A 22,590-nucleotide genomic window follows, 5' to 3' on the forward strand; every position below is an offset into this window, starting at 1 on the left:
GGGACAAAACCCTTTTAAAAATGCGCAAAAAGCATAAAAAAGTCGAAAAAAAGTTCCAAAAAAAGCAAATTTTTCAATTTTGACCCAGAATGACAAGTTCATTGCCTGGCTCCGCCCTCCTACGTACTTACGCTCAATTTTCATTTTCCGTCATTACTCCGTCTGGGTTCGTGGTATAGTCTTGTGTTTTCTCCTTCAAAATTTTTGCCGGTCCAATCAGTGAACAGAGGAAGGGGCTGAGAACGATGACGTTGAGGCTGGGCGCTAGAGTTGCGGCGGAGAAAGATGCGAGCGAAGCCATTCGGTCCGTTGTAGCAACGCTTCAGAATGTCCAGAAGTTAAAGCTCGAGCAAGAACAATCTTTGCTGAGTTGTGTTGGTGGCCATGTTGTCGTTGCCCTCCTCCCCACGGGGTTCGGGAAAAGTTAGATTTTCCAGCTCGCTCCGTTAGTGGTAAAGGAGTTGTTTAAGGCTAACGCTAGCAATGCTAAATATAAGCCTTGACGGTCTCCCCTCTTGTTGCACATGCGCATGACATACGTCACGACCAAACGTTAGCGATTGGTAGATCCAATAGTTTTAAACTTCAACAGAGTACCCGCCTTCAAGGAAGTTAACACTTGTCAATGGAGAGTGGCCAGACTCTCTGGACAAATGAAATGTACCAGAGTCTGGTAGGACCAGGCTAATGGACCAGAGTCTGGTAGGACCAGGCTAATGGACCAGAGTCTGGTAGGACCAGACTAATGGACCAGAGTCTGATAGGACCGGGCTAAGAAGTTCATGGCCAACGGTGACAACACAAGGGTTAAAATGACTCGGGATCTTCAAACATGACATCATAAAGAGGACTTATATTTCCCTAAAAAACCCTGAAGACTTCAAGAGGAACCCTGTCTTGTGGTATTGTGTGAGCAGATGAGAAATGCTGCAGGAAATAACAGTAAATAATAAAACCCCCTGGTTAGTAGGCAATCTTGTTACTGTGACGCCATCAGCAGCAGGTAAAACACGGCAGCTTCCTGATAGAGCCAGCTCTGTTCCTTTGTACGTCGACAAAAGAACCCCCCCCCCAAGTTCTGCCTCCTGTAGAGTCTACCCCTAGGATTGGTTCATTCAGGGCGAATGTGCCAGATCTTTTAGCCTAATAACATCTCCAACAATGAACTGTACAAGAAAACGGGAAGCCAGAGCATCACCAAGGAGATTGAGACGCCTGAGATGGCCACGACAAGTGTTGAGGATGGAGCAGGACCACATCACAAAAGTCCCCTTAAGATGGACACCACCTGGCAAGAAAAACAACCTGGGAAGCCCCAACAACCACCGCGCGCAGAACGGTGACACAAGAGCTGGAACAGATGAACCTGTCACGGGGAGAGGCCCAACATGCTGCCACGGGCCGCACATGGAGAGTGCTCATTGAAGCCTTATGTCCCATAGGGCAGGGGTCTTCAACGTTTTTTAAACCAAGGACCTCTTAACTGAAAGAAAGATGGAGCAGGGACCCTCTACTACATATATTTTATAAAATAAAGTTGCATATTAACTACAATAGCTATAATAACATGTAGGACAGCCTAAATCCTTTATACATACCTTTTGTTTGCATATAATATTATGCTATTCAGATTAATAATTGTTGGTATGATTTTATAAATCATGTTTTAATGTTAAACATAAATGTGGCACACATCTGTGGATGGCCTTAGTGACTGCCTTGGCTATAGGCCAGTAAGCAGTGGGGATTTATATTTGCTAAAAATATGTTGGATTCATGTTACAATTTTTGAAAAAACTTTCAAAAATTAACAATAATTTTGAGGCCCCCCTGCATTGACTCTGATGACCCCCTTAGGGGTCCCGGACCCCCTGTTGAAGATCCCTGCCATAGGGGATGAAGAGGAGTAAGTAAGTAAGGGCAAAGGTAGATGATGAAGCTTGACGGTAATAGTGTTTCTATAAATGATAAACAGTGAGCTGATGATGAACAGAAGATTGGGGAAATAACAGTGAGTAATAAAACAGTTTCCCCCTGGTTAGTATCTTGTTCCTGTAATTACATCAGCAGCAGGAAAAACCTGGCAGCGTCCTGATAGAGCCAGCTCTGTTCCTTGTACGTCAACAAAAGAAAAATCCCCAGTTATGCCTCCATTAAGGTTTGGTTTCCATACAACTAAACAAAGAACGAGTCAGTTCCACTTTTCTCCGTGGGTCAAAGCTGTGTATGTATCGTTTGTGGTTATGTCATTTATCACACAACCTTTTTGATGTTATATGCAACATTTCAGCTTATAAACTGGGAGGAAAACGTGCTCTGGTTTATTGCCATTTCTTTAAACCAATCACAATCGTCATAGTAGACCCTAAGAATACAAACATGATGCTGAAAAGGGAGGATAAAAGGGGCTCTTTAAAAATACTGCAATCAGTGATGTCACACACTGTTAGTTAGCGTCCACTAAAAGGGCTGTTTCTGCCACTGTCAGGCTCGGATTGTTATTAATTATTAGGGGTGGGAATCACCAGAGGCCTCACGATACGATGTCATCACGATACTTATGTCACGATACGATATTATTGTGATTTTAAACATATTGCAATATTCTGCGATATACTGCAATGTATTACCTTTTTTCCAACTTCAAATTTTTCCCAATTTCAAATGAAAGGAAAATGTTGTCAACATCTGTATTATCGAAAAAAGATACATTTCTCTGTTTGTTCATTTCACTTCAATTTTATTGCTGCAAAATGGGATCGTTAAGCAGACAGACTGACTGACACATATATCATAGAAGATCGATACTTGGCGTCTGTGTATCGATACAGTATTGCCACGAAAAATATCACAATACTATACTGTATCGATTTTTCCCCCCACCCCTATTGATTATATGTCTAACATCATTATGAGAGGTCCCTTCAGTGCTGCAATGAGTCTAATGACTCAGGCCAAAAGTTTGGACACACCTTCTCATTCAATGTGTTTCTTTATTTTCATGACTATTTACATTGTAGATTCTCACTGAAGGCATCAAAACTATGAATGAACACATATGGAATTATGTACTTAACAAAAAAGTGTGAAATTACTGAAAACATGTCTTATATTTTAGATTCCTCAAAGTAGCCACCCTTTGCTTTTTTTGATAACTCTGCAAACCCTTGGTGTTCTCTCAATGAGCTTCATGAGGTAGTCACCTGAAATGGTTTTCACTTCACAGGTGTGCTTTGTCAGGGTTAATTAGTGGAATTTATTCCCTTATTAATAAAAAAAGCAAAGGGTGGCTACTTTGAGGAATCTAAAATATAAGACATGTTTTCAGTTATTTCACACTTTTTTGTTAAGTACATAATTCCATATGTGTTCATTCATAGTTTTGATGCCTTCAGTGAGAATGAAAAGGTCTGCTTAAAGGGTCTGGGAGGGAATAAGTGAGGCGATAATAAGATGTGTGAGTTGTACTTTGCAGAAGTTTAGATGCAGATGTTGTCACATCTGGCCCCCACGTTTAAAAGAGTCAGGACGGTGACACCTGCTGGTCTGGCCTTGGTAATGCATTCGTTTGGAAAGAGTCAAAATATAAATGACTCTGCCGAAAATCGTCCTTATTATTTAGTTCCCTGAAGGCTCGGGTGATGATAAAAGGATACCAAAAGGAAGAAAACCAAACAGGGACACGTGTGAAAACATTCTTAACTTCTGCTGTTGTCCTTGGGTAAAATCTGACCCATTTTCAAAGTTTCTGTATCAAAAAAATGGGTTTGTTTCAACCAAATTGCCCAAAAATAACACGAAACTGCTGTTATTATTCATCAACACACGGTTCTCTGATCTTAATTATTAGCTAAAGTAATTCATCATTTCTGGGTTTTTTAACTCAAAATTAAGCATAATTTAATATAAATTAGGTTTATTGAACATGAATTACAAACTAGCGGTGATACGTTTGAATGAAAGTTGGCTTAGAACAGGGGTTCTCAAACATTTTTCAATAATGTCCCCCTTTTGAATTGTTTCTTTAAGCCAAGTACCCCCTGACTAGCGCTAATCATTTTCGGTAGAAAAAAAACAGTCTCTAAAAAGAGGAACAGTACAGCGATGTCAGCGATGGATATACTAAACAACAGCCTTGTAACTGGAAAAAAAACATTTAAATGCTGATGAGAAAAGGAGAAAAACAGTGTAAAAAAGACAAGAAAGAAGGAAGGAAGTAAGGCAAGAATAGGTCAAAATAGTATCAAAAACCTAAAATAACAGTGACATAAGAAGGATTAGGACAAGATTATGTCCAAAGGAGGTGACACAAATGTCACATTTTTGGTAGAAAAAAAAAAAAAAGTCTACATGAAGACAATGTTCTGGACAACAGCCTTGTAACTATTAAACATTTTGTTAAATATCTCACATAACCCCTGCAGTCCTCCAAAGTACCCCTAGTGGGACACGTACCCCCATTTGAGAAACACTGGCTTAGAAGATGTATACTTTATGCTTTATAAAACAGGCAAAACAGACTGGGTCAATTTTGACCCGGGAAGACCGTCGACCATGCAACTTTTTTGTATTTTTATTTTTTAACCTTTATTTATCCAGGTGAGTCCATTGAGAACAATTTCTCATTTGCAATGACGACCTGTCACATTCACACAGTTGCACATTCATACCTGGAAACTGCCCAGTACAACCCCAGTCTGATCTGCTGGCCACTGAGCAGCTCCACTGGAGCGGTTGGGGGTTAAGCGCCTTGCTCAAGGGCACCGCAATGGTGGTAATGAGGGGAGAGACAAGCTCTTTCACTTTCCCCTCCCAGATTCCCCTGCCGATCTGGGGATTGAACCGACGACCTCCTGGTCACAAGCTCTGGGTTTTTCTGGGTCAAAATTGAAAAATACTTTTTGGTCGTCTTTTTCGACACTTTTGTCGCCTTCCCCTCGATGGTTTTGTCACTTTTTCTGACATTTTTGTCACTTTTTTTAACGTTCATTCATCAGTTTCTCTTCCAATGCTATAAGATTGAATAAAACTGTAGTGAACTGATAATTTATTTTACTTGTGAAGAGCGTTGTACGGAACCATCCATGTTTTTTTTTGGACAATTTGGTTGAAAGAAACTTTGACCCCGAGGACAACCAGACAGTTAAATAAAGCATGTAGGCATCTTAATACCACAACAAGATAAATACAAAAAGATGAATATTGCCAGCATATGAATTATATTCTTCGTTCCGGTACGAGATGATTGGACGCTCTGCTTGTCGCCTTGGCTCGAGCTGCAGGGAAACCAGAGCGGAGAAAAGTGTGAAGTGTGAATCTTCCACATCCTGCTTTATATAATTGTTGGCCTTCCCCCTATCTGTCTGGTAAAAAAAAAAACACGTATCTCGAAATGTGTTGACTGTTACTGTGACTACCGTGTATATATATATATATATATATATATATATATATATATATATATATATATATATATATTTTTTTTTTTTCTCACCAAAAAACCACAGAGTCAGACCTGCGAGGCCACCTTCACAGTTTAGTGGAACAGGATGTGAAGCAGCAGCATAAACAACAATAACACACTCAAACTGCAACTCAGACTGAAAAAACGGTTTAACGGTTAAAGATCCTATGACATGCTGCTTTTTGGATGCTTTTATATAGGCCTTAGTGGTCCCCTAATCCTGTATCTGAAGTCTCTTTTATATAGGCCTTAGTGGTCCCCTAATACTGTATCTGAAGTCTCTTTTATATAGACCTTAGTGGTCCCCAAATACTGTATCTGAAGTCTCTTTTATATAGACCTTAGTGGTCCCCTAATACTGTATCTGAAGTCTCTTTTATATAGACCTTAGTGGTCCCCTAATACTGTATCTGAAGTCTCTTTTATATAGACCTTAGTGGTCCCCTAATACTGTATCTGAAGTCTCTTTTATATAGGCCTTAGTGGTCCCCTAATACTGTATCTGAAGTCTCTTTTATATAGGCCTTAGTGGTCCCCTAATACTGTATCTGAAGTCTTTTTTATATAGACCTTAGTGGTCCCCTAATACTGTATCTGAAGTCTCTTTTATATAGACCTTAGTGGTCCCCTAATACTGTATCTGAAGTCTCTTTTATATAGACCTTAGTGGTCCCCTAATACTGTATCTGAAGTCTCTTTTATATAGACCTTAGTGGTCCCCTAATACTGTATCTGAAGTCTCTTTTATATAGACCTTAGTGGTCCCCTAATACTGCATCTGAAGTCTCTTTCCCGAAATTCAGCCTTGGTGCAGAATTACAGCCACTAGAGCCAGTCCCACCTGGGGGAACTCATATTAATGTTAAAAAACCTCATAAAGTGAAATTTTAATGCCGTGGGACCTTTAATGTGATCTGATCCACAAAAAGTTTTGGTTGCATTGGAACACCCCCGGTTTAGAGTTGGAGTTCTTACTTCGAGCCCTCCTGCGGTACTTGTAGATACCCAGTGTGACGATGACTTTGTAGAAGAGGAAGAGCAGGCCGAAGCAGAGCAGCCAGGGGAGAGGTATCGTCAGAGAAAGAGGAGGAGGAGGAGAAGGAGGAGGAGAAGCATCTGCAGGCCGAGCTGGGAGGAAGAAAGTTCGAGTTTCAAATATGCAGTTATTAACAGACCAAACATTTCCATAAACTAAATACATGGATATGGATCTCAGTGTCCTCCAAAGTTTTTTTTTAAACATGACACACAATCAATTCTGCTTTTCTAAAATATTAAACCAAAAAATGAATGAGACGACAGCAGAGAATGTCGATACTTTAAACAGAAAACTAGAAAGACCTAGCTTTTTATTCAGGCTTTTTTTTTTATACTAAAGATTGTTTTTTTGTGCCATTTTTCAGGTCTCTGAAGTTTGGAGTTGAACCCGTGGCCGCTGCTTCGAGGACTAGGGGTGCAAGATATATCGACTCAATATCGTTATCGCAATATATCGAAAGGGTCGCGATAAGTATGCAATATTTAGTTTATTTTGTGGAGAGCCGCGTCCCGTCCGTTGGCTGTGTGTCTTAGTTGTGTTGGATTTAGAGCTTGAAACTCTGTAATGATCATCATTTCATTGGCCAGTTACCGTGCCACTTGCACATGTTAGTGCACGTCAGCGCACGAAGAAATAGATAGAGACGACTAAACGGAACGAATCAGAGAAGCGAAAGAAAAGTTGTGTCCTGTTCTCTTTATTTATTTATTTTATACTGTCCAACCAGTAGAACATGTCCTGTTTCGTAGACATGGTCCTTATTTATTTATTCATGTTGGACCAGTCCAATATGACCGTCAGTTGAAATAAACCTTGTGTTGTAAGAAAACTTGTTTAATTTGCTGTGAATCTATTTTGATGCGTTTTTTGTAATTTCCCATATGTTTAAAAATATCGAAATTAATATCGATATCGCAATATCACATTTTGTCAATATCGTGCAACCCTATCGTGGACTAAGCCTCTGTATGTGGATGCGCTCTCTACCAGGTGAGCTACCCAGGCGCTCTTATTCAGGCGTTTAGTTTAGCTATATTTATGTATTTATGTATTTATGTATCTATCTATCTATCTATCTATCTACATCTATCACCAGATGTATGTATATTATGTATATAACAGACATATGTCCCCAAAACACGTTTTATCTAAAAATATAAATTTCTCCTTTTGTTCATCACACGAGAACGAAAACGCACGAAAACCATAAATGTGGTAACAAAAAATAAACACTGATTGCTTGATTGATTGATAGAACAAAGACACTTCTACACAAATACACTGCCCTACTAAACACTAGAGCGGACGTCCCGTCACACACATGATGCGGAAGCAGAACATGAGGTCACCTCTGACAGCCAGCCAGCTGTCCGGGGACTCTTCCTTGGTTGGGTGTTGACACTTGTAGAAGCCTTCGTCAGTTGTGGACACCGCTGGGAGGATCATCTCTCCCGCAGGCTCGGAGCCGATGAACACGTCGTTTTTGAAGAACGCGGCGGAGAAGTTGGATGCAGGATGCGTGTCGTATCTTTCCTTGAAGGAGCAGCGGAGCGTCACGTTGTCTCCCTCCGCCACAGGAAGTGCAGGACTCTCCAGGATCACAACGCCGGCTGAAAACGTAGAACAGCATTCAGTCATTGTTGTTGTGGTTGAAGATAAGTGTAGCACCTGCTGTAATCTCTACATCTAAGATGTTTATGTTCGGAAAGCTTTTATCAGAGGGTAGCTTTTAAAGTCAATCCGTACAAACAGTGACAGACAACTGGAATCTGTGCGTAAAGCCAGCGGGATCAGCAGAGCTTAACTTGACTTGAAAACACAATGTAGGTGTGTGTTCTGTTTGATCTCTGCAGTAGTGCGTGTGCCTGCCAACTCTTCCCTGTCCCATGGAGCTTCCAGCTGCTTCTTCCACCTGCAAACTCTGACTGTTGCTGCATTTTTTATTGGCCTGGGCATGGACGGATAACACCCTGTCTACATAGGAACAAGACACCCAAACTCAATGAGTCTATTTTTTGTCTTTTTGTATCTCTGATTGTTTAGCATCCATTTTTAGTAGTTTTACTTTTCTATCTTGGTCATTTTGCATCTCTTCTTTGTCATTTAGCATCTCTTTGTGGTCATTTTACACCTATGTTTGGTCAATTGTGCATTTTTTGTTTCTGCGACTATCCTCCGAGAAACACTCCCATAGATAACTTGTTCAAGTAGCAATTCTGACCTATATTTAGGTTTATAGTGGTGCGACGTAACGTTTGAGTTTAACCCAAACCGCCATCTTTTTCTAAACTTAAATGAGTTTTTGTGCCTAAACATAACCAAACTGGGACCGTTTCACAATGTTAACGACATGTTTAAAACCGTGACCGTTAGATATAAGGACGTATTTCTGCTAGCCTGGTCCTACCAGACTCTGGTCCACTGGCCTGGTCCTACCAGACTCTGATACACTAGCCTGGTCCTACCAGACTCTGATACACTAGCCTGGTCCTACCCGACTCTGGTCCATTAGCCTGGTCCTACCAGACTCTGGTCCACTGGCCTGGTCCTACCAGACTTTGGTACATTAGCCTGGTCCTACCAGACTCTGATACACTAGCCTGGTCCTACCCGACTCTGGTCCATTAGCCTGGTCCTACCAGACTCTTGTCCACTGGCCTGGTCCTACCAGACTTTGGTATATTAGCCTGGTCCTACCAGACTCTGGTACACCAGCCTGGTCCTACCAGACTCTGGTCCATTAGCCTGGTCCTACCAGACTCTGGTACATTTCATGTGTCCAGAGAGTCTGGCCACTCTCCATTGACAAGTGTTAACTTCCTTGAAGGCGGGCACTCTGTTGAAGTTTAAAACTATTGGATATGCCCAGAGCCACTCTGGATCTGCCATAACCAATCGCTAACGTTTGGTCGTGACGTCGGCTTAGCATCGCTAGCGTTATCCTTAGCCAACTCCTTCACCACTAACGGAGCGAGCTGGAAAATCAAACTGTTCCCAGAACCCTGTGGGGAGGAGGGCCACGACATCATGGCCACCAACACAACTCAGCAAAGATTGTTCTTGCTCGAGCTTTAACTTCTGGATATTCAGCAGCGTTGCCACAACGGACCGAATGGCTCCGCTCACATCTTTCTCCGCCGCCATTACGGAACTACAACGCACGACCTCAACATCATCGATCTCAGCCACTCCCTCGTTTCACTGATAGGACCAGTAAAGATTTGGCCGGAGAAAAGCCAAGAATATACTGCAAACCCAGACGGAGCACTAAAGGAAAATGAAAATTGCGCGGAAGTACGTAGGAGGGCGGAGCCAGGCTATATTTCTGCCACCGTTGGGGCGCAGACTTATGAAACGCTCCTGTTGGTCATATTAGAGAGTTAGAAACAAATCCCAGACCCATATTGTCTGTATGGTTTGGAGGACTTGTTGGTAGAAATGAGCGTGCGTGTGGTTTAGGCACATAGCAGTATGTTCTACTTTACTTTAAACTCAAGATATAAATGAATGATTTATGGTCCCTTTGTCAAACCAGTAGAGCAGAAACAGTGTGAAACAAAACAACAAGCCAATACATACGGATCACTGTGATGCTGATGGTGTTGCTGCACTGCCCCCCCTGCGACTCACACCAGTACACGCCGGTGTCCGATGGGTACACATCCTTGAGGCGGCAGCTACCCTCGCATGGCTCGGGCGTCTTAGACGAGTCGTTTTTCCTCAGTGTCCACCCGCTGGAGTTTACTGCCGCCGAACAGTTTAGAGAGATGTCCTCATACCGGAAGAACTGTGATTTATCGGGATGGATGCTCAGTGTGGCTGCAGCTGGTTCAAACCGGAAATAGACATGATTTTAAACAACATCTGATGTTTTCTGTGTTAAAAACAGAGACAACAAACCTTGTGCGTTTGGTCTTATTGCACCTTTTTATCAATACGATTAATCGACAATTATTGTCAAATAAATCAACATTTTTCATCAAACTTCTTAGAACAAGATTGATTTGAAAAATGGGTTCACATGTGGGTTTTATGCTAAGACATGTAAAGGTCCCATGGCATGAAAATTTCACTTTATGAGGTTTTTTAACATTAATATGTGTTCCCCCAGCCTGCCTATGGTCCCCCAGTGGCTAGAAATGGTGATAGGTGTAAAATACTTCAGATACAGTATTAGGGACCACTAAGGTCTATATAAAAGAGACTTCAGATACAGTATTAGGGGACCACTAAGGCCTATATAAAAGAGACTTCAGATACAGTATTAGGGGACCACTAAGGTCTATATAAAAGAGACTTCAGATACAGTATTAGGGGACCACTAAGGTCTATATAAAAGAGACTTCAGATACAGTATTAGGGGACCACTAAGGTCTATATAAAAGAGACTTCAGATACAGTATTAGGGGACCACTAAGGCCTATATAAAAGAGACTTCAGATACAGTATTAGAGGACCACTAAGGTCTATATAAAAGAGACTTCAGATACAGTATTAGGGGACCACTAAGGTCTATATAAAAGAGACTTCAGATACAGTATTAGGGGACCACTAAGGTCTATATAAAAGAGACTTCAGATACAGTATTAGAGGACCACTAAGGTCTATATAAAAGAGACTTCAGATACAGTATTAGGGGACCACTAAGGTCTATATAAAAGAGACTTCAGATACAGTATTAGGGGACCACTAAGGTCTATATAAAAGAGACTTCAGATACAGTATTAGGGGACCACTAAGGTCTATATAAAAGCATCCAAAGAGCCCATGTCATGGGACCTTTAACAAACTAACCATATTAATAGAAGCATATACAACCTAAAATTATGTTTGAAAGTCACTCAGAACTATGTGACAAAGTGTTGCTTGCTTTAAGCACTGCAGGTGGCGACTGACTAATAAATGTTTGTTTACCCTACTGAGACCGTTTAGTCCAAATCTGTATATTCAAATCAACTTAGCTGCTGCTGACCAGCTCTAATACTGTATTTTATATATTCATTGAATTGTGCAGTAGGAAAGACTTTCACACATACTTTTTTCTTTACTCATAGAGAGAGAGATTGACCAGACATGTTTGGATTAGAGGACCACTGAGGTATTAGAGGACCACTAAGGTTTTATCATAACCCAGAGGTGTCAAGTATCAAAGTACAAATACTTTGTTACCTTACTTAAGTAGAAATTTTGGATATCTATACTTTATTGGAGTTATTATTTTACAGCAAATGTTTTGCTTCTACTCCTTACATTATAAAAATAGCCTCGTTACTCCTATTTCAGTTCGGCTTGTTTTCATTCAGGCTTGTCATCATTCAAAAAAACCAAAAACCTATCCAGATAAATCGCGCCATCTGGATAGAGTGAATTTGATTGATGAGAAGAATAAACATATACCATCCCGACACCCTATTGGCTTGTACACAATCCATCACACCTGCACATGACACAAATCACGTCACACTCCAGCAAGGAAATAGCAGACGTATGTAGCCAAGTACGAAGATGTCCGTGGCAGAGGTTCAAGAGAATTTGAGCGAAATGTCCCAACCAAGCACAAGCAAGGAGGTTGGTAGCCAGGAAGACCAACCAACCCTTCTACATCCCTGGCCATACCTGGTAGAATTTTTCAAAATGGTTGGATGCAAAAACAACTCCTTTCGAATGTGCTGCAAGCTCTGCGCACCCAAGTACCACGAGCTAATTACAATACTTATAGGCAACTAGTCGTCATATCTTCCGCTCCATGAAACACAAATGTTAATCAGTAGTAGGCCTACACATACAGTATATGGTTCTTTAATGTATTTGCATTGTAATAAAATGCGTTCATTTTGAATGGGCATAAATGCGGCTGAAACAAGTGCATCCCACATTTTTCAACATTAACAATATAATTACATTCATTTAGCTGACGATTTTATCCAAAGCGCCTTACAATTGCTTGGTTGCACGCCTCTGGAGCAACTGGGGGTTAAGTGTCTTGCTCAGGGACACATTGGTTGATGTATCGCAGTGGAAATCAAACGTGGGTCTCCAACACCAAAGGCATGTGTCATATCCACTGCGCCATCACCACCCCCATAATAATATATTATAGTCATTATGGCCTTTAGAAAAAACGATTTTTGTGGAGGTGGGGTAGTGCACTATAGACCCCTGTGGCGCGGCCTAAGCTTTTGTCCTTAATGGCATTTATTCCCCCTTACATTACTTTTATACTTTAAGTAGTTTTGAAACCAGTACTTTTACACTTTTACTTGAGTAAAAATCTTGAGTTGATACTTCAAGGTCTTCTACAGAAGTCTTTTTAAAGCCTAGTATCTATACTTCTACTTGAGTAATGAACGTGAATACTTTTAACACCTCTGTCTTAACCCGAATACAATCTGGTTTTTAAAACTGCATGTAAATGCACCGATTGTGGTCACGACGAGACTAGCTTTGATGTCTAGGTTTATTTCATTTAAGAAGAGAAAAATGCACATGAATTCACTATAGCATTTGAGTCGAGAAATGTGTTAAAATGAAAGTTGCACTTCTGCAGGTTTCAATGTTTAGAAGTGTGGTTGTCTGTGCCACTTTACTGAAGTTACCCTTTAACAAAGCCACCAGACTCCTTTGATTTCACCTCGCAGAACACGGTAGTAGTGACATTATCACATTGCTGGTGGTTTTTTTTCTATCTCCTGCCTTTACTTGTACTTCACACCTGCACTAAATATCTTTTTGTTGATACAGTTAATATCTTAGCTTATTTCAAACTTTCCTTTCCTGTTATACTCTGAACTTTACTGTTTTCTTTCTCTTCTGCTTAGATGCTAAACTCCATTTTGTGGTCTCGGTACCTGCAAATGATGGTGAATCTAATCAACTCTAACTCGGGAACAACATGAAATAACGGTTGACTGTACAAAGGAAAACCAGAAAAAGAAAGAAAAGTATATCTATTGAAATGATTGAAAGTGAGATTTCTTACAAAGTATCAGGCAGAGTGAGGAGAGCTCCATCCTGCGTCGACGTCGTATTGTTTCTGAAACAGTTTACCCACATCCTCATCTCGAAGAACAATGGAAATACTTACGAACGAAACCAATAAGCTTTTTTCCAGAAGTGATTGAGTTCATTGTTCAAAACATTTAGAAGTTCACAAACGGAGCCAGTAAAACCTATTTGTTATATATATTATATATATATATATATATACTACCGGTCAAAAGTTTTAGAACACCCCAATTTTTTCAGGTTTTTATTGAAATTCATGCAGTTCAATGTCTTATTGTACTCTGAAATGAATGAATAGAAAAAATGAACAATTTAAGTTAAAAAAGAAATAATGAAATCAATTTATAAACCAAAATGTATTCTAAATATTTGACTCATCAAAGTAGCCCCCTTTTGCAGATATAACAGCTGAGCACACTCGTGGCATTCTTTCAATGGAAATCAAATATTCTTGATAAAGTTCTTCCCAACTCTGTTGCAGAAGTTCCCATAAATGTGTGGCAGATACGATCTCGTGGCCACGAAATAATTCTTCTTCATATTTTATAGCCTATATTTATACTTTTTACATGTATATATGTCACAAAGTGGAGCCAGGCAGCCAGAGTTTTCTTATGTTGTATATAGTGTGGTGTTTCGGGTGTTTTATTTTGTATTATGAATGGCTGAGACACAAGGAGGAAAGAGGAGCGGATAGAGAGCGAAAAAGAAATGTTGGGGACGGAGCACAGATAGACGGCTAGGACAGCGGAGCCGGAGCCGGAGGACAGCTGTGGATGTTTGGCGTTGTGCGAGTGCGATTTGGGCAAAAATAGAAAATCTGATTTCAACCAGTCTATAGAGAAAGGGACTACAGTCTTTACCCTTTTCTGTTTGAGGGAGGGGGAAGAGGGCCAGCAGCACGCAACGTCCACTCTGCTTTTCCTGTTCGGGCCACAACGGCAACGCGCCGCCAAACATCCACAGCTGTCCTCCGGCTCCGCTGTCCTGCCCGTCTATCTGTGCCCCGTCCCCAACGTTTCTTTTTTGCTCTCTATCCGCTCCTCTTTCCTCCTTGTCCATCCATCCATCCATCTTCGTCCGCTTATCCGGTGTCGGGTCGCGGGGGAGCAGCTCCAGCAGGGGACCCCAAACTCTTCCCTTTCGAAAGCAACATTAACCAGCTCCGACTGGGGGATCCCGAGGCGTCCCAGGCCAGGTTGGAGATATAATCCCTCCACCTAGTCCTGGGTCTTCCCGAGGCCTCCCCCAGCTGGACGTGCCTGGAACACCTCCCAGGGAGGCGCCCAGGGGGCATCCTCACCAGATGCCCGAACCACCTCAACTGGCTCCTTTCGGACGCAGCGAGCAGCGGCTCTACTCGAAGCTCCTCACGGATGACTGAGCTTCTCACCCTATCTCTAAGGGAGAAGCCAGCCACCCTCCTGAGGAAACCCATTTCGCCGCTTGCACCCTGGATCTCGCTCTTTCGGTCATGACCCAGCCTTCATGACCACAGGTGAGGGTAGGAACGAAAACTGACCGGTAGATCGAGAGCTTTGCCTTCTGGCTCAGCTCTTTTCGTCACAACGGTGCGAGTAGATGGAATGTAATACCGCACTCGGCCGATTCACCACCAATCCCCGCTCCATTGTCCCCTCACTCGCGAACAAAACCCCAAGGTACTTGGAACCCTTCACTTGGGGTAAGGACTCATTCCCTACCTGGAGAAGGCATTCCATCGGTTTCCTGCTGAGAACCATGGCCTCCGATTTAGAGGTGCTGATCCTCATCCCAACCGGCTTCACACTCGGTTGCGAACCGATCCAGTGAGTGCTGAAGGCGCGAGGCCGATGATGCCATCAGGACCACATCATCTGCAAAAGCAGATGAGATCCCCAGCCCACCGAACCGCAACCCCCCCACCCCGACACTACTCGATATCCTGTCCATAAATATTACAAACAGGATTGGTGACAAAGCGCAGCCCTGGCGGAGGCCAACCTCACCTGAAACGAGTCCGACTTACTGCCGAGAACCCTGACACAGCTCTCACTTTGGTCGTACAGAGATTGATGGCCCTGAGTAGAGACCCTACCCCATACTTCGCAGCACCTCCCACAGTATCTCCCGGGGACCCGGCCATACTCTCCAAATCACAAACATGTAGCGGTTGGCATACTCCCAGGCCCCTCCAGGATTGCCCGAGTGAAGAGCTGGTCCTGTTTTCCACCCACCGGACGGAACTGCATTGTTCCTCCTCAACCTGAGGTTCGACTATCGGCCGAACTTTCCTCCTTGTGTCTCAGCCATTCATTATCAAAATGTGGAGCGCGTTCCGTGTTCCTCCAGCATCTCTGATGAGATCTGCCTCAGGTGCGCGGGAGGAGTCTTCAGTTCTGTGCCAGGCAAACCAAAACACCACACTATATACAAAATAAAACACCGAAACACCACACTATATAGAACATAAGAAAACTCTGGCTGCCTGGCTTCACTTTGTGACATATATACATGTAAAAAGTATAAATATAGGCTATAAAATATGAAGAAGAATTATAAAGGACTATGGATATGCAGCCTACAAGATTTACATTACTGTATTAACAGAATTGTGATGAACAGTACTAGTAAATAAATAGAAGCAGAACTGCAGCAAAATATATTGCACACTGAATATTAAAACAGAGAATATTGCACAGAATGTGAAGTATTGCACTACACTACATCTCTACACTATCTTGAGGCCTCATGATACTATCTTGAGGCCTCGAGATACTATCTTGTGGCCTCGAGATAGTATCTTGAGGCCACAAGATTGTATCTTGAGGCCTCACTGTTTGACTCCCTGACGAAAGCTTGTATGCCAAAACGCGTCGGAGTACTTTAAGATTTATGATGACCAAGCCATAAATAAAGGCTTAGTATTTTTCTAAAAGAGAGTGCCTTGGAGTTTCCTTATTGGTTTCTACATCTCTCACTGTTTGTTTGGAATTCAAACTATGCAGGGCTGCAGTAGAGTCCGAACAAATGACAACTCTCTCTGGCCTCACCTCCTCTATCCACTGTAACCCTAAAATAATAGCAACCATTTCTGATGTATATACAGATAATTTATCAAGTATTTTACATATAACTATACAAAACTCAGGTATGTACACTCCCGAAACTACATGTTCACCCCCTGGATCTTTTGATCCATCTGTAAAGATAAGCATATATTGTATAATAGTTCCTCCTCACATAATTGTGAACCAAATATCCAATATTATCCACATTCTTCTTCTTCTTCTTCTTCTTCTTCTTCTTCTTCTTCTTCTTCTTCTTCTTCTTTGGGGTTTTACGGCAGCCGGCATCCAAAAAGTTGCATTGCTGCCATCTACTGGCATCTGGACCTAGCACCTTAGTGCACTATATTCTATTATCCAGTCCAGTGTCCTCCTGCTTGACCCTACACTTCTAAAATACTTTTCAGACATACTTCTTCCAAAGCCAATTTCTCGTAATTCTCTGAGTAGATCTTGTCTTTGGCGGTCATCATTTCTACAATAAATCAAAACATGTTGCACTGTCTCAGGTTACAGTGGAGTTGCATATGAAGTGGTTCGGGGGTCCTTCTGTAAAGTCATTTTTTTGGGGGGTACAATTTCACAAGCAGCAATACCACAGGCCAAGCAATCGGCCCGTTCCAAACAGGCACATTTCCAACGGGCACTGCACTAGTTCAATTAATTGACAACTATTTTGAAAATCAGTTTAAGTCATTTTTTTCTTTTTTTTTTTATGAAAAAAAGTAAAACCTCTGATTCTAGCTTGTTAAATGTGAATATGTTCTAGTATCTTCTCTCCTCTGTAACAGTAAACTGAATATCTTTGAGTTGTGGACAAAACGAGACATTTTGAGGACATCATCTTGGGCTCTTTGGGGGGAAACACTGATCCACATTTTTCACCATTTTCTGACATTTTATAGAGACCAAAACCAGGCCGTTTCCAGGACTTGAGGAGGTTTGGGACTTAGCCCGGCCCCATTTAAATAAACTGAATGCAATGCAAAACAGCAATTGGCTTTCCCAGCTTGTTAATAGCCAGTGTATGTTCATTTTAGCTGCCCAGTTTTTTTTTTTTATATCTGAGTCAGCACACATGTATCCTAGGCATCATTTACTCTTCCCTCCTCTTTTGCATCTTTTGTTGGGGAAGTAACCTCCTTAAATGTGCATATGACAATTATTCACCTCAACGATACATTAATTCATTTTAAGGAATTAATAAACCCCTGGGCTGTAATATTCCAGGTGTGTTTGAGCAAGATTTCTGCAGATTTTAAGCAGATGTGACAATGTACACTGTAGTTACAGCCACTTTCTTGTTCATCGCTAAACACTCAAAATGGCCGCCACGCCCACACCATCTGACGAAAAGTTTTTCTTTTAATAACTTTTCATCTTTAAGGTGTTGAGATGGTACAGCCCAAATTTGAAGGCCATAGGATGAAATCTCTAGGAGCAGTTCGTTAACGTATAGCACGTATAGTTTTGGGCCTACTTCCTGTTGCCACTACGCACAAAATGGCCGCTCCGCCTGGCCATGCCGTATGACGAAAAGTTTTTCTTTTAATAACTTTTCATCTTTAACGTCTTAAGATTTGAAATGTCTCGTGTCAGAAATAAAATTACAGATTTTTCTGGGTTTGAAAATTGTTGGAAACATTAGTGATAGTGTAAGTTAGTGAGTGTAAGTACAGACCTCAACACAATATATCACATAGGTATAGTCATTTTTAGACATTTTAATGCAGAAATGTTACATATTATACCTTTAAGTGGTAATTTAATTTGCAAATGTTAGCACCTAACACCCTAAACTACTGAAAATTAAAAATTTTTTTTACATTTTTACTGCTAAACATCAGAATGTTCACATTGTCATGGTGAGTTTGGTAGCAATATCGACATTAGCATTTAGCTTGAAGCATCGCTGTACCTAAGTACAGCGTCACAGAGCCACCAACATGGCTGCGGACAACCCGTTCTCACTAAAATACGGACGTTAGGACAGTGGCTGTCAGCGTCTGAAGAGACGGAAAAAAGCGCCCTTCAGCGTGTTTGTATAACGTACCGGGGAGAGCAGCAACTACACGGGGTTTAGCGAGTAGTAGCCTATGTAAGGTGGAAATTCCGCGTAGGGACGTTGGTCGTGGTGGTGGATGGGTCAAACACAGGACTTTAGCCCAGGAGACCCTTCTATAACCGGGCCCGTTATTCCAGTGTGTCATGGAAACGTAAGCCCACCGACTACCTTTACCTAAACTCAACCGTCACATTCCCGCGAGTCACGGAAACAAGAAATGAACTGTGCACTGGAAGGGATGGGAAAGCTTGGCGCTGTAACCCTCAATCACATCTGAGATTAGTTGTACATTTTTTGTAAATAAATGTAAATGCTTGATATAAGAGTCCTTTCAGATGCAGCGCAGACATCAAACTACTCAACTGAGTGCAGGAAGTGAGAATTATACTACTTACAGTATTATAGCAAAATTGATCTGCCCACTAAGTGTCAAGGGTGTTGGCAGTTCCTGGGAGCTTTACTGCATTAGGCATGTTTTTTATCATTATAATGATGAGATTTAAAAATAAATAAATAAAGGATTGGTTATGAACTTTGCCCGTCCCTCAGCACAGAGAGGACCATGATGCTCACTAACTGTTCAGACCTCTTAGAGTCATGATGCTTGCAGGTTTCCTCTTTCTGCTCCTCCTCACAGGTAAGCTGGAACAATTCGGTTCGATGCATGCAGGTGTGAAACTTCTGTTGTCAGCCCAATATAATTAAGGTGAATGGAGTTGTAGTTTGACACTACCTTCAATATATATTTCCAAAAACTTGTCACAATGTGGTGAGTGGATAATTTAGAGTAAAGGACTGTTGGTTATTTATATAAAGGGCCACCGGAGGAGTTTTGGGATCTTTAGTAAAAATAGACTTGACCCTCCCTTCGCCAGTAAAAAAATTTCTATGACCCTCCAAAATAATTGCAAAAAGGGGCATGACCTACCCCATCAATTTGAGGATGCCTTCAGTACTTGATAATAGTTGGTAAAAATGCGCAGATGCCATTTATTTTTTTACAGCCATGACATACGTGACTTAACCTCTGCATTCTCATCTTACACATCACACTCCTCTGTTATGGTGCGGTTGACAGTTAAAACCTACCAGAACTAAGCGGGAAAGTATTTATTTGGCAAGTTTGGTATTGATCCTATTTCAAATGACATTTTAAATGCACGTTAGCAATAGTTAATGCATCATTTGCATATTTAAACATACACATTTTTAGAAAACATTTGATACAAAAAACAATTGTCTTAGGTAATCAATTAGGGAAGTTAAAATGTCTTTCCACTTTCATTCCTATCTATCTTCTAAAGTACGTTGCAGAGGGGTTTGTTCATATGTTATTCATAGCCTGGTATATGTAACATTTTACTCCTAAAAACGTGGTGAAAATTGACTAGTATTTTCTGATTTATGAAGTGATGAAAATAGATAAAATTCGCTCTGTAAAAACCTTAGACTCTATTATGTTAACATAATTTTGAACCTGGCTTTGTCCAATGTTCAGAATTCTGTTTTGGAAATGTATAAAAAATGTAAACTAACATATTTAACAAGATCATTTGTATATATACACATAACACTAGAAGAAAAAGAATTTCTAATACAAACAATATAGTCTTAATGTGGGGAAATTTAAATTTAAAATGTAATTGTGATATATCTTAGTTAAAATATTTTCCCTCTTCAACTGCAGTGTCTCCCCTTAAACAGCTGTGATTGAATCAGGGTAAGACCTGTATACTCTTTTCTATCAGGTGGAGGTACGTACAATAACACAGAGGCTCAACCCAACTTCCACGATGACAAAGGTATGTTCAAACTATACAGTATTATATGTATGATTTTTTAACTGTACCCTTAATTATGACAGTTATACGTCCTGAAACTATTGAATTTCTGTTTGTAATAATAAAACAAAAATATATTATACTGGTGTAAACAGTAAAGTGGTCTGGTTGACGATGCATTTGGACAATGTGTACCGGATGGATCTCAAATAGAGAGGCCTTTTAAACCTAAATTACTGAAAAAGCTCACATTTCGAAATCATTAGTGGGCTGATGACATAAACACCCACAGTCCTGCCAATGTCCATCTCATAATAGCCTTTCACTGACCACAATCCACTGGATATTACTGCAGATATTTGTCAGCTGGTGTTTTCCAAGGTTTGATAGTAAATTCAGAAGCAGTGGATGCCTACCCACAGAGCCTATTGTTTGCTTATTGTTTGTCATTTCTTCTAAATTATGAGTAATCATGAATACATACAGTGTATCTGATGTCCAGACGAAAATAAGAGCATTGAAGCATTTCTTTATTTTTTAAGAAAAAACTCTTTGACTGAGATTGTGTCTTAAAATCTCCCAATAGATCCGGACTATGGGGAAAGCTTTAGGAAAAACTGTAGTTATCAGGCTGTTTTTGACTACCTAAATCTGACCAACGACAAGGTTAAGTACACCATGTATCGACCTGTTAAAGACTTTAAAAGGACTACACGGGTACACCTGCAAATGGCAATCTATGGCATCCTAGATGTGGTAAGTTTTAAATTAAGCTTTACATTTTCTTAATTTTCTTTTCTTAATTTTAATTAATTTTTATTATTTCCTTTTGCTAAGGAGGGTATGTTTTTCTTCCTCCATTGAACTCTCTGAACTAGAGACATTATGTGGAAATCATGACCATGTGCCCAGTAGCACGTGATTAGCTTAAAAAATCTTGCTGTGCGATGATTGTTGATACTCAATTCCCGCACAAATGGACCCCCCCCCCACCTTCCTTCAGAATCTCCACCCCCCCCAGATTCATTGATGCACATATCCATAGCGACCACTTCTATAATTGTCTCAGCTGACTAAACGAAATACGGCAGAGTCGATATTAGGTCATGTTAGGTTGTGGATTTGCAAACTGTTACTACTGCTGTAAAGCCAACCAGTTGGGAGCAGCCATCACAAACAATAGCAAACAGGCAAAGTTAAACTGACCTATTGAACCAGCAAACTATGAAATAGCGAAGCTAGCGTCATTACTGACCTGTCCATAATGACAAGAGAAACCTCCTGGTGATGATTGGCTGGAATAGTGTTATTTTGCTTGTGCGCTCCTTTCTGTTTGTTTTGCATTTACACATAACACTGGATTTTTTTTTCAGTGCACACAGAACATAGAGCGCTAGATGACTGTGAGGAAATATTCACTGAACCTTATGAAAATTGTATTGGATTAACATTGCTTACTATGCTTACTAAACTTTAATTCTAAAAATGCAATTCTTTTTTACTGCTGCTTTTAAGTTCAATATGTACCGGGTCTAAGTTGGTATACGTACTGCCTCCAAGAAATAGATCAAAGCTTGCACTTTAATGTCTGACACTGTGTTTATATGTTAAAGGTCCCATGGCATGAAAATTTCACTTTATGAGGTTTTTTAACATAATATGCATTCCCCCAGCCAGCCTATGGTCCCCCAGTGGCTAGAAATGGTGATAGGTGTAAACCGAGCCCTGGGTATCTTGCTCTGCCTTTGAGAAAATGAAAGCTCAGATGGGCCAGACAGGAATCTTCTCCTTATGATGTCATAAGGAGCAAGGTTACCTCCCCTTTCTCTGCTTTGCCCGCCCAGAGAATTTGGCCCACCCAGGAGAGAGAGAGAGAGACATCATGGCTTTCAAACGAGCAAAGTGGCAGTTGGTCAAGGCCACACCCCCCACCCTCCACCTTGCACCCCCCCTCTCCTCCTCAATAGTTTCAGACACAGAAATGGCACATCCTAAGGAAAGCTCATTGTGGGACTGGCTCTAGTGGCTGTAATTCTGCACCAAGGCTGAATTTCGGGAAAGAGACTTCAGATACAGTATTAGGGGACCACTAAGGTCTATATAAAAGAGACTTCAGATACAGTATTAGGGGACCACTAAGGTCTATATAAAAGCATCCAAAGAGCCCATGTCATGGGACCTTTAACAAA

General features: G+C 41.0%; 1 protein-coding gene across 1 annotated transcript in view; it reads right to left on the minus strand.

Moving 5' to 3' along the window:
* Window positions 1-4,675: 4,675 nt before the first annotated feature.
* Window positions 4,676-22,590, minus strand: part of LOC120572807 (sialoadhesin-like) — a gene marked incomplete in the record, with an annotated part of 288,199 nt that continues 270,284 nt past the window's right edge. The window contains 3 exon segments of the mRNA XM_039822262.1: window positions 4,676-5,276; window positions 6,440-6,592; window positions 7,853-8,108. Coding sequence (XP_039678196.1) covers window positions 5,218-5,276; window positions 6,440-6,592; window positions 7,853-8,108 — 468 coding nt within the window.

This window comes from Perca fluviatilis, chromosome 14 (assembly GCF_010015445.1).
Source record: "Perca fluviatilis chromosome 14, GENO_Pfluv_1.0, whole genome shotgun sequence".
Classification (NCBI taxonomy): Eukaryota; Metazoa; Chordata; class Actinopteri; order Perciformes; family Percidae; genus Perca; species Perca fluviatilis.